The 12,997-nt window shown below is 47.4% G+C and overlaps 1 protein-coding gene across 3 annotated transcripts in view; it reads right to left on the minus strand.

Annotated features, from left to right (window-relative positions):
• The window catches only part of LOC135821049 (uncharacterized), a 36,592-nt gene that overhangs the window by 13,434 nt on the left and 10,161 nt on the right, over window positions 1–12,997 (minus strand). For 2 of the 3 annotated variants that reach the window (XM_065334112.1, XM_065334110.1), the window contains exons 8-12: window positions 10,067–10,264; window positions 6,158–6,329; window positions 3,666–3,784; window positions 2,636–2,753; window positions 1,791–1,885 (exon numbers count right to left, since the gene is read on the minus strand). In XM_065334112.1, coding sequence (XP_065190184.1) covers window positions 1,791–1,885; window positions 2,636–2,753; window positions 3,666–3,784; window positions 6,158–6,329; window positions 10,067–10,264 — 702 coding nt within the window. The remainder of the gene's footprint in view (window positions 1–1,790; window positions 1,886–2,635; window positions 2,754–3,665; window positions 3,785–6,157; window positions 6,330–10,066; window positions 10,265–12,997) is intronic. The other variant, XM_065334111.1, reaches the window with a different exon arrangement.

Raw genomic sequence — 12,997 nt, forward strand, 5'->3', positions numbered from 1 at the left:
CAATCCCTATATGCAGTCACAATCCCTATTATGCACTCGCAATCCCTATAATGCAGTCCCAATCACTACATGTGGTCACAATCACTACATGCGGTCACAATCCCTATTATGCAGTCACAATCTCTATTCTCTATATCTTGACTAGTTTGAGAGAAAGACACAAATGGGAAAAGTCTGAAGAAAAAATTGACTGTCACCACCAGGACAACCTCTATATACAGTCACAATCCCGAGTCACAATCCCGATTGACTGTCACCACCAGGACTGTCACCACCAGGACAATCTCAATAGTACAGTCACAATCCCGAGTCACAATCCCGATATGCAGTCAAATCCTCTCTACGTAGTCATAATCCCTAAATGTAGTCATAATCCCTATATGCAGTCACAATCCATAAATTCTGTCAAATCCAACACGCAGTCACAATACCCACAGGCAGTCACTACCCCTATCTGCTGTCATAATCCCTGGTATGTAGTCACAATCCCTATATGAAGTCACAATCCCTATATGCAGTCGAAATCCCTATATGCAGTCCCAATCCCTTTGCACAGTCACAACCCCGTTATTATACTGGCAAAACCGCATACACAACCAACACCCCTGTATGCAGACACAAGCTCTATATGCAGTCATAAACCCTATGTGCAGTCACAAACCCTATATGCAGACACAACCCATACTTATACTGCAGAAACGACCCTGTAAGGGGACACTACCCTGTATTGCAGATGCAACCTCTGTGTGGGGACACTACCCTGTATGCAGATGCAACCTCTGTGTGCAGACACGAACCATGTGCTAGTCATAGCCCAAATTTGCTAGCAATTCTTCGAGCAAAATATCGGATGCGCAAGTTGCCAGCAAGTTTTGAGCAAAATATCGAGTTTTGGTAGGCTTTTCAGAAAACCCAAGGCTTCTCAGGGACTTTCTCAATGCAATCAGTCACCAAGGCTGAAAACAAGCACAAAAGTTGGACGAAACAGACTCATGGCCACATTTTTGTAGAAAGTTGAGCAGCAGCAGGAGCTCAATCAAAAATTCCCTCGTCATCAGCGAAAATTATCATCGAGTTTTCCTTGAAACTCATTTTTCTCAAGCAAAATCAAAGCAAAATACCGACGGAAAGAGGAAATCCCAAGCAGAATATCGAACATTTTGTGGCAAAATTGTGCTGCAAAATATCGATGTGGGTTGAGCAAATTTGGGCCATGACTACCATGTGCATCATGCTACTAGTACTAGTATCCCAGCAACCAGACATTCTTTAGGATGCAGCAAAGAATCGGCCCCAAGAACATTGTTGCAAGGCTGGGCTACCTGACCTGAGCCACACACCTTGTTGACACATGGCCTTAGTACAGTGCTGGCAAATGAAATCCGACACCTGATTTCCGTGCCCGAGTGCAGCACCGATTCTAGTGGTCTCCACGTCGTAGTGTTACAATCCCGTGCCGAGTCTTTGCAGTGTGAGTGCACCGCTCCAGGGATCGGGTTTCAGTTGCCAGCACCTTTAATAGGTATTACTGTTAAACATTTAATTTTAGGTGCATTAAAATTTCGGTGCCAGGAACCTGCCAGGTTTCAGGTGTAATTTAGAATTAGGTGACCAGCGTTCCCTTCACATACAGTGCATACGCTAGTGCCTTTAGGTGTAATTTAAATTTAGGTGCCTGGTTTCTCTACCGAAATCACCGAAATTAAAGTTACACCGAAAAGTACATGTTTTACAGTATATTGCTGGCCTCGGTTTTAAAATTATATTGGTGGCCTCAGCCAGTGCCTAACCTTCATAGGTCATTTTAAACTCCTCGCGGTCGGCTTTCCGTTCCATGTTGAAGGTCATGGGAAGAAAGCTGCCCACAGACATCGGCGCCTTTCTGCTGCAATCCGATATCAGAACAACACCAACAACAGGGTGCAGAGATTGTTGCATGATCACATCAGGCCTATTCTAGATATTCTTCTCTGGTAGAATTTCCCGGCTTGGTTCTCCTCCCTCATGCAGAAACAACAAGAGTTAAAAAAAAACATCAGCAAGCCAAGAAGAAAACACTTGCTGAACTCTGATTGGCCGAGGGTGGTCGGCTTTATATACTGTATATGCATCATTGCAACATGAATGAAAGCACCGAATGAATAGTGAAACGACAGAATTTAGAACAGGGATCAGCAGGAGACTTCTGAACAAGGTTTGAAGCATTCACTGTGGAGCAAGGCCTTCAGCAGCATGCATGTTCCATATCAATGTACAGTTGTGCTTGGTGAAATCAGACCCGGAGGACATATTTGACGCCCTCAACTAGCATGCCCTTGATGCTGTGGAAGTGGCACGAATGTGGCTGGACGCACACATGTACGAACACAATGATGTAATCAGAACTGGTACAGGGTGCCAGCTTGCACTTTGGGTCGGATTTCACTGAACGCAACAGCACAATATGCAACTGTTGCCTACCACAGCTTTTAGCAGTTCCATAGAGCCCCTGCGACTATGGGGATTCGGGTGAAACCTTTCCAAATGGGCTCAGGAATGCTTTCATTTTATTAGCTCACAAAGTCAAGTGTGCCTAGGAAGTTTTCTGCAGGCAACACAATCCTATGGGTATGCTGCTAGAGTGACTCTGCCATACCTGAGGCCGCGTTGGTAAGACATTTGACAAGAGCGGTCGTACTCGCGAAGAGTCATCGCCAGGTTCACCTTGGTGGTGAGCAACTCGATCTGTGGAATGTGATTGACCAGCTGCTCACCTGGGCATGGATATACGCCGGAGCGCATCGGTACAGACAAACAAACAAACACACACCCATATACACACACATACACACACACACACACACACACACACACACACACACACACACACAGACAAACTTATAATTCCTCACTGCCAGAAACTTGGTCGCATGAGTCTCAACGGAAGAGGAGTGGGAGAAAGAGAGACAGGGAGAAAGAGAGAGAGAGAGAGAGAGAGAGAGAGAGAGAGAGAGAGAGAGAGAGAGAGAGAGAGAGAGAGAGAGAAAGAGAGAGAGAGAGAGAGAGAGAGAGAGAGAGAGAGAGAGAAAGAGAGAGAGAGAGAGAGAGAGAGAGAGAGAGAGAGAGAGAGAGATAGGAGGGAGGGAGGGAGGGAGGGAGGGGGAGGGGGAGGGGAGGGGGAGGGGAGGGGGAGGGGGGGGGAGGGGGAGGGGGAGGGGGAGGGGGAGGGGGAGGGGGAGGGGGAGGGGAGGGGGAGGGGGAGGGGAGGGGGAGGGGGGGAGGGAGGGAGGGAGGGAGGGAGGGAGGGAGGGAGGGGAGGGAGGGAGGGAGGGAGGGAGGGAGGGAGGGAGGGAGGGAGGGAGGGAGGGAGAGAGAGAGAGGGAGGGAGGGAGGGAGGGAGGGAGTGTGACACAGCTCCAGTTCTCCCACAGGAGAGAGAGACACACACACACTCTCTCTCTCACTCACTCACTCTCAACCTGCCGGTGGTCTTGAAAATATGACCCCACCGTGGGCTCTCCATTTTGGAGTTCGTGGGTGTAGACAACACGCATAAAGAAACATGACCACGCACACACACTCACACGTGCGTGTACACGCTCATGCACACACATGCACATGCACATTCCACCGGCTGAGACAGTTCAACGTGAATGGCTTGATAGTAATCAAAAGTGAGACCTTACCTGCTCTGAACGCTTCAAAGTTGATGTTAACTTTCAGTTCTGTCCACTTCAGTCTGTAGTGCAGTATGTTTGGGTCATCAGACTTACGCCATCCCCTCGCGCTCAGTATTTCGTCAACTCTGCACAGCAAATAGGAATTTACCCAACATGCAACTAGAACCATGTACTGTAAAACCAGAAATTTTCGTTGGTGTAATTTTCTTCGGTGTTCTCCAAAATCGGCGGTTCGGTGGAGGGGAATTTTCGGTGAACCCGTTTTCCAGGTAGATGTACTAGTACTAGTACCGAACATTTCGGTGCGTTTTATATTCGGTAAAAATTTCGGCACTCAAGTTACCGAAAATAAAACACCACCGAAAATTTCTGCTTTTACAGTCCATGTATATACAGAGTAGAATCCCGTTGAGGAGAGTATTGACAAACATTCGCTCCCGAGAGGAACTGCTGTACAACGCTTAATCTCCCAACAGGCAAGCGCTGTGAACTATAATTATTATAAATCAGTGCAAGTTTTCATTAGTCTGAAGGGAAAGATGCACCCGGAAGAGGATGAAGAGAAATCGACCATCACCACCAGGACTCGAACCAGGGACCCTCGCCTGAGGCCAGCGATGCTCTAGCCACTATCTGGTGTAGGAGGAATCATCCCAACAGCGATCGCTCAACATTTTCTTCAGACTTCAGGGAATTTTCTAGAACCGCCCCAACCGGTTGACATTGTTGGCGACCGGTTGAAAAGTTACAAATCAGTTTCAACCGCCCGTACTTTTCTGTGGGTGAATGGAGCTGTGAATGGTCAAACGCTTTTTTCTGGACGGATACTTCCAGCGAAGCCGCGTGGTCTGGTACTAGGGTCACGAGTTTGTACTCCAGCACCAAGAAATCTGTTAAATTGCTGTCGAGTGCCATATTTGGGTTGTATTTTGAAAAAATTTCCGCGGGGGGTCCCCCGGACCCCCCACTCTTCATTGGACCGTAACCGGTTGGAAATTCGTCCTAGAATACACCCTGTTACATGTCATTTTGAGTCAATGTATACCTACATGCACCCATTTTTGCATCCCATCACCCAACTCACACAATGATTTTCATATCCCACTATCAGCCTCTATACCTACTTGTACATGTACTGTACATGTATAAAGGATGAAACAGTTCTGTCCGCAGATTGTGTATGTGCATGTATTAGGCCTCGACCAAATATGCTAAAAAAAAGAGCATAATTATGCTCGTCGCATATCAGGGAAAACGTCCATATTATGCCAAAGGCTTAGCAAGATATGCAAAAAGATATGCCAAAATATGCCAAAATATGCTCGACACAAGCAGAAAGTGTATATCATTTCAGTAAAATTACAACCTTGGAATATTCACTGGCTTCACGGCTATCATGCTTATGGTGCAAATCAAAACTCATGCGGAAAAGTATGGCTGGGGTGTGTCCCCAGCAACCGTAGCGATAGTGTTCATCCATGGGGAAATGTAGCAAACGCCTCAACCATTCCAAATTCATCCGTAAAAGGCATTTCTGAACGCATTTTGTCCATAATATGAATGTTTTGTCCTCGTTTTCTTCAGAATATTTTAATTATATGCTGGCTTCATTCCAATATTCCCTTTGTCGCTCAATATGCCATAATGAACTGGCTCACAAAAATATGCAGAAATATGCGCAAGCATATTTGGTCGAGGCCTGGCATGTATGTTGTTATGAACCCTTCTGATTCTCTAAAGTGTCAGGACCGAACGACTACATGGCACGAGGACAACTGTTGAATCTTTTAAAACAGTATATTTCACTTGATCGACTAATAACAACTAACATTAAGGGCGCGTTTGGTTGGTACGAACTAGAACAGGATTCACCAGAACAGCGCGTTTGGTTGGGACTGCACCTGTTCTGGGTCGGCCAGAACATGTTCTGCTTGCTCCGGCCTCGAGGCCGGAGCAGACCGAGCAGTTTCACTTTTTCACAGTGAAACCTGGCGGGAACATCGATTTTGTTCCCAAATGATCACGTCCATACGCTTTTGGGTTAGACTCGTCGTACCGTACACAGTGGCCATGGTGACCCATACACATTTTGAAACTCGCGCTTCCTGTGAATCCACACAGGCCGGTGGGACTATATTCCCTGACACTTTGTAATTTGCTAAAATGTGCTGCTTTACAAAAGAACACATGATGCTACTGAACAAATCACTGCATATATTCAATGGTGTATACAGTACTAAAAAATACGACCGGGAGCTTCTGTTACGACAAACAAATTCCACCAGTTCCTTGGAGTTTTCCCCTAAAGAGTCCTGACCGGTGTACATGTACATATATTTCTAGTTCATAGAGCACCAATCTGCAAGAGATCTGGTTGCTTGCAGCCACAATTATGCACAACTACCCCAGGACCCCGTTTCGTTCAGAAAATGTATACAAATGACCCCACAGTGATTATAGCGCACACGGTCTAGATGTCAAGACAGTCGGCAGCTTACATCCATCCTCCGTTGCCTCCACTGATGCAGTAGACGTTCTTGGACTGCGATGACGCCGGCTTGGCACAACTCGGCACGGAGCTCTTGCGTGCATGAGGTTTGCTGGACTTCCCCGCCGTTGAGGAAGACGTCTTCTTTTTCCCTGCTGCAGTGGCCTTGCCTGGGTTGCCGGCTACAAAGGATCACAGGTCACAGTAAGGGAAGAATTCTGAGAGTATAGTCATGGGATTTTCGGCTTTTGGCCTCTGGTTGGTGGCTCTGACCTACTGTAAAAGCCATTATCCTAACGAGGTGCATATATTATAACGATTTCCTAAAATCGACTGGTTTACGTGTACCAAGGGTAACGATTCTTTGCGCGTTCCAAGTCATAGCCTAGGCTGTTCTCACTAATTTTTACACTGCACAGGCAAGCCTCCTTAGGACAAACAACAAGAGACCACCAATGGTATTTCCTTACAACAACACGAGCTCTTCTTATCCATATTTTACATCCAGTGATGTCACTCTGGTGATAAGAGATTCAGGTGGACATAAATCTCCGGCCTGCAATATGGAAGGCACTGGAACATCTGATGCTGAGGGACTTTTGCAACCCATTACTCTCCAAAAATCAGTACAATGGTAGTAGGGGAGGAGAGTGAGGAAAATGGACTTGGATGGAGAGCCAAGCCGGATTAAAAAGATGTGCTAGAGATGTTAGCCAGTTAGTTGTTCTTCAGTAGAATGTCAGTACCGTCGGTCAGTGTCGTGTAATATTATCGCGTGAGCTGATTGTTTAGTAACTGGTGACGGTTAGTGGACAGTATAGCATAACTTGTAGTTCATTGGTCCTTTTCATTTCGTATAGAGTGAGGAAACAATGTCATTTGTACCGCTTCAGGGGTTACCAGAGTTGTGAGAAAGTCACACCAATGAGAGCCCTAGTGCTACTAGCCACAGCTAGGGCATGGTGTACTGGTTGGAACTGTAAACATGCAGCAGAATGTGAGAGAACAACGGGGACAACGCTAGAAGGACAGAACAGCGACAATGTTTCGCACATTTATAGAAAGGAAAAAGGACCAAGGAACTACAAGTTACGCTATACTGTCCACTAACACCACCAGCTACTTGACAATCAGCTCTTGCGATAACATTGCACGGCACCGACCGACGGTACTGACGTTCTACAACTAGCTGGCTATCAGCTCTAGCACGTCTTGGATGCGCACTCGAACAGCCTTCCAACTTGGAGGGTTCTAACTTATACGATAACATCGGAGGAGAAGGTGAGTGCAACTAAGACAAGCACGAGCTGAAAGTCTCAGCCGAGTCCACTTTTTGCACAATACTCCTTTTGCACGGGCAAAGCTCATGCTCCAAGTTACCAATGGCAATGCAGACAGTCTCAAGCAGGGAGTAGTAAAATACCGGTATTTTACTACACCCTGGCCTCAAGTACAGATAGGTGATATTGTGTGTTATGTGTACCCATGCTTGGAGACTGCACATGTGTGCATGGTGCAGACACTGTGCTGGTGTTTCTCACACGGCATCTACACAAAGTCGCAACATTCCATCATCATTTTCCAGCCTACTAGCATGCGATAACTGGATCTACAGTTGTAGGCACCCGATCCCTACTCTCAGGCTGCCGGATTACACTTCCCAACAAATTGTCACTAGAGTGGTTAAGATGGACGTTATTTCTGATGACGTGACGCGAAAGTTCAGCTCGCGTTATTGGGCTCGGGCGTCAAAAAACGACGCGAGTGACCGGCAGCTCACGTCGAAATTCGGAGTTGTACGCCAAATTTGTCGTGAAATTGCGCGTCACGTCGGAAATACCGTGCATCTTAACCTCTCTACTGTTGCAGGCAAATCTCGCTGTGTACCCTGCGTATCTGTGGTCTCCGCTCAGCCAGGTTGCAGCAGGGCTGGAAGGATCCCCAAACCTCCTATACTTGCTGTAAATTTTGCATTCAAACAAAGTTTGGTGGCTACCACCATGGGTGGGGATGAAGTAGGAGAATGAGTGGAAAACAAGGAATTGAATGGTTGTACGCAAACCGGCAACACTCATCGTACATGTACATGGAAACCTCCCCGAGCCCGCAAATGGGTAGCCGGGGATAAGACGGGGAGAGAGTGGTAACATTGCAGGTATAGTTCTGGCTTGCAGAGAAAACGTCCTAATGAAAACAGCAGTGTTGTGTGTGTGTGATGCAAGGGTCGCATAGCCCCCGGCGCTATTGTATTCACAAGGTTGGGTTTTGCTGGCCAGGACTGTGCATCTCGTCGTATTCCTAGTGTATTGGACTTGTGTTTCCGGCAGGCCAATGCATTTGTTACAGCTCAATGCATTGCTACACAGAGTATCACTGATCTCTCAAGACAGGTTCACCTGCATGCCTCAACATGGTTTCAGCTTTGGGTTCTGCATAGGCCAGCAAAACAGGTGGTCTCTCAAAACAGGTTCCTCTACACCTAGCAACATGGCTTCAGCTTTGGGTTCTGCATGGGCTGGTCTCTCAAAACAGGTGGTCTTTTAACACAGGTGGTCTTTAAACACAGGTTCCACTGCATATGCATCGACATGGTTTCAGCTTTGGGTTCTGCATAGGCCAGCAATACAGGCGGTCTCTCAAAACAGGTTCCTCTACACCTAGCAACATGGCTTCAGCTTTGGGTTCTGCATTGGCTGGTCTGTCAAAACAGGTGGTCTTTTAACACAGGTGGTCTTTAAACACAGGTTCCACTGCATATGCATCGACATGGTTTCAGCTTTGGGTTCTGAACTGACCGGTCTCTCAAAACAGGTGGTCTCTCAAAACAGGTTCCTCTGTACCTAGCAACATGGCTTCAGCTTTGGGTTCTGCATTGATCAATCTCTCAAACCAGGTGGTCTTTTAACACAGTTTCACTGCATATGCATCAACATGGTTTCAGCTTTGGGTTCTGGACTGACCGGTCTCTCTAAGGAGAGGAGGTCTTTCACATCACCCGCACAGTGCAATATCCCAAAACTACAGAGACTCACTGTACACGACAACACAGCAGCATGCCAGGAGGTTCTGTTTGCACTGTTTGCTTGCATTGAAATCTGAATTGATTATGAAAAGGACTGCCGGTGAGGCTAGTTTGATGTCTAAGAATATGCATGCATGCATGCTTGTGCAGTGAGCTAAGAGGAAAGTGTGTGTACGCGGCGCAGAAAAGCCAAGCTTAGCTGAATGCACGCAAAGAAGAGAATGCACGTACGTACATAGTATACGTTGTACATGCATGCACAGTGTGCTGTGTACAGTGAGTCTGCAATGTGCTATGCTAGGCTACTACAGCTGCTTAGCGGGGATCAGGGACGCTGATCCAGCGCAAGAACTTTTTTCACGAGACTTTCGGTTAGCAACTGATCCATTACATAAGCTAGTATTTGCGAGGGGTTAGTAAAGGGAACCAAATACATTTTGTTAGTTTACAACAATTATGAAAGTAGCATCAGATCCAGCTGAGCTAATAATTTCTAAGTGATTAAAATAACACAGGTGGACGAAGGGGGGGGGGGGGGGAGGTGCAGGGTGGGAAGGGAGGGGAGGCGGAAGGATTCGGAGAGTTCCAGGAAGAGAGGGCCGGAGAGTTGCAGGAAGGTAGGGTCCGAAGGGTCCGAAGAGTTGAAGGAAGGGGGGGGGAGTGGAGAGGGAAGGATTCAGAGAGTTGCAGGAAGGGAGGGGAAGAGGCCACGAGGTGGGGGGGGGGGGGGGGGGAGGGAGGGTAAGGATGACGGTACGGGATTTGGAGGGGAAGGGGGACAGCGAGGAGAGAAGGAGAAGTAGAGAGAGAAAAGGGACAGAGAGGAGAAGGGATTGAAAGAAACAGAGGTAAACAGGCGGTGTGGCAAGACACTTCAAAATAGTTTGATAATCTTACTTCCACTGGCTGCACTGGATTGAACTGTCGCAGAGCTATCGCCAGAGGTTGATGTTGCCTTGCTGCTACCATTGCCACCTGGCTCGGAGTTTGGATGTGCTATGCCGCCCTGGTCCTCAGCCTTCAGCATGTCTGGTCGTGTGGCGGTCTTGCTGCTAGCTTCTTGTACTGCTGGATCCGAGGGGTCAGTTTGGCGAGCTGCAATACAAACAGAGAACCACGCGCATGTACGTACACGCATGCATGTACATACGCACACAAACACACAGAAACACCAATGAGAACACATCGCGTGGACACAGAAGGACACAGTCTATCTGGACAAAACAGCAAAACAATAAACAGTTTTCCTAACTTGCTAATACAAGTACTACTGACATTGCTATATAAACTCAGAAACTCAGAGCTTCCGATCTCTCTTGTGTACATTGCTATATACAACGCCGGCAGAAGTTGAAGCCCCATTCCTGCACTAAGTTACATTCCGTATTTTCCGAAAGATCTTGTCATCATGTGGCACACACACACATCAGGAGTAGAGGGGTTGCCCATTGAAGGTGAATTGGCTAAAGCATGCACACACCCGGAATCCAACCCGTAGAAAATAACTTTCGGCTCCTCTCGGCCTTTCTCCATTGGATTTTGAAAAAGGTCAATTACCGATGGACTCTGAAACCCGATTTCGTTCGCATCCTTCGAAGTTTAGAATGATAAGGCGACACGGAGACAAAAGTTTCAAAACAGCCAGGGAAACTTTTGACTCCACAGCCATTGCCACACATCATTGAAGTAATAAATGAGAGTTTCTGGAACTGGTTTTCCTGCCACATCCATCAGAGGACACTACACTAGCGAGGTTCTGCTCTGCGTTACAGGAACGCGACGCGAAGAATCCCGGGAACACTCTTTGCGTTCCCGTAACGTAAAGAAAACCTGTTCTGTTTGCTCTACGTTCATGTAAAGAAATCACGTGGAATGTACACTGGGGAGTTTCCCTTCCCAAATTTGGCAGTTTCCTTCCTGAATTGAACGATACCCAACAGAACTGTACGCATTTTCTTTGCATGTGCTACAACGTAGAGAGCCTCATCTACACGTAGAAACCTGTATCCCAAACGTGTGAAGCCGTAGACTCTAACCCAGACACCTGTTCTCTGCAGTGCGTTTCAAAAATATAGACGCGTGATTTCAAAAAAAACGTTAGGCCAGCACCTATACCACATAAAATCTGTGATCACTTTGTGCATCACAATTTCGAAATATGGTGTGTGCTATCCGAACGCTTAACCCTTTGTCCTTTTGCCCAAAATGTATGTGAGGGGTACCTACTTCAACAAATCCACTCGCCATTCCCAAGCAGCTGATATTTTGTGTGTACACTTTATGTTTTCCTGAAAGCTTTTGATAATTGTGAACTAAAAATGCCGTTTGGGTTGCATTCCTCAGGTGGGTGTGGCTAATCAAGAGTATCAAAAATGATTTTTTGGCAAAAATTGGCAAAATTCAAAGTTCAAGTTCTTTCCTATGTATAAATAATGTGCAATTTGTACAAGTGTGACCTGGAGTAGCACCACTGGCATGTTGGAGAAACACAGAGCATTAGCCAGAGGAGCGACAGTGGCGACAGGCTCGACATGTCGGCCCCGTGTGGCGACTCTCCTCGCTCTGCGCGGCTGTCGACCATGAGTTTGACGGCGCGCAGGTGACGGAGATCTGGACCTCTCTGGGATTGAACTGCTGCTCCACAACGGGTAAGACACGGCGGTGGTACACTCTCCTCACCACTCGAGTGCTGTTCTGCCGATCCTGCACTCAAATCGGAGTGGTCGACATGTCCGACAGTTGGATCGACGGGCCGACGGCTACAACATCGTAGTCTGCATCGTTACCAAAATCAGAATCAACCCCTTCAACTAAGGCTTCGTCCAGTTCGTCCTCGTCATCAGAGGACATAGGATTGTCGCTCGGGTCACTCCAGCTATCCTCAAACAAGCGCTTCATCTGCATCAAGCGACCTGCGTGCTGCCATGTCGGAAATTACGGCGCAAGCAAACTTCGACTTTGATTTCCTGAAAATTTTCAAATGGCAACTAGCCCCAGCAACCCGTGCATCGGCCTCTACATAGCATAGGCTGTGTGCACGTGAATTTTCATGTGGATCGGGTGATCCGCGTAGCTTCCAGGTCGCTTTGAACATGCGTGGGTTGAACCGTACACAGGTGTACGGTTCAAGTATGGGCGAAAGGACAAAGGGTTAAAGGGGAAGTATACCCTAAAATCAAATTTTCACCAGTTGTAGTCTTCGGGGTGCTGAGTCGAATGGTCTTGGTCCGAGGAAGCCGAGACGCTCCCTTCCTACTTGAATCCCAATCGAACTCGCGCACTTCCACCGAAACTGGGTGACTGCGCCCTACTAGATGGGGATTTCTATGCAAAATGTCACTAAAAGCGCCATTTCGTTCTTATAAAAGCACGGATGACCGCCATTGGCCCATATGTTGTAGTCTTTTGGACGCTGAGTCGACTGGTTTTGGTCCGAAAAGGCTGCAATGCAGCGTTCCTCCTTTATTCCCAATCGAACATGGTTGAACAAGCGGTCACGTGCTCCTGCGTACACCAGTCACCTGGTCACCGTGCCTGCAGGGTACAACTTACTAGCCTGTTTGACCTTTTTTGGGTGCAGTCCTGTCACTCGAGTTGAACCTTGGTGTGAAAGTTGTCGCCTGCTGGCGCGGTGACCAGGTGATTTGGGCACCCAGGAGCACGTGACCGCTTGTTCAACCATGTTCGATTGGGAATAAAGGAGGAACGCTGCATCGCAGCCTTTTCGGACCAAAACCAGTCGACTCAGCGTCCAAAAGACTACAACATATGGGCCAATCGCGGTCATCCATGCTTTTATAAGAACGAAATGGCGTTTTTAGTGACATT

Source organism: Sycon ciliatum, chromosome 7, assembly GCF_964019385.1.
Source record: "Sycon ciliatum chromosome 7, ocSycCili1.1, whole genome shotgun sequence".
NCBI lineage: Eukaryota > Metazoa > Porifera > Calcarea > Leucosolenida > Sycettidae > Sycon > Sycon ciliatum.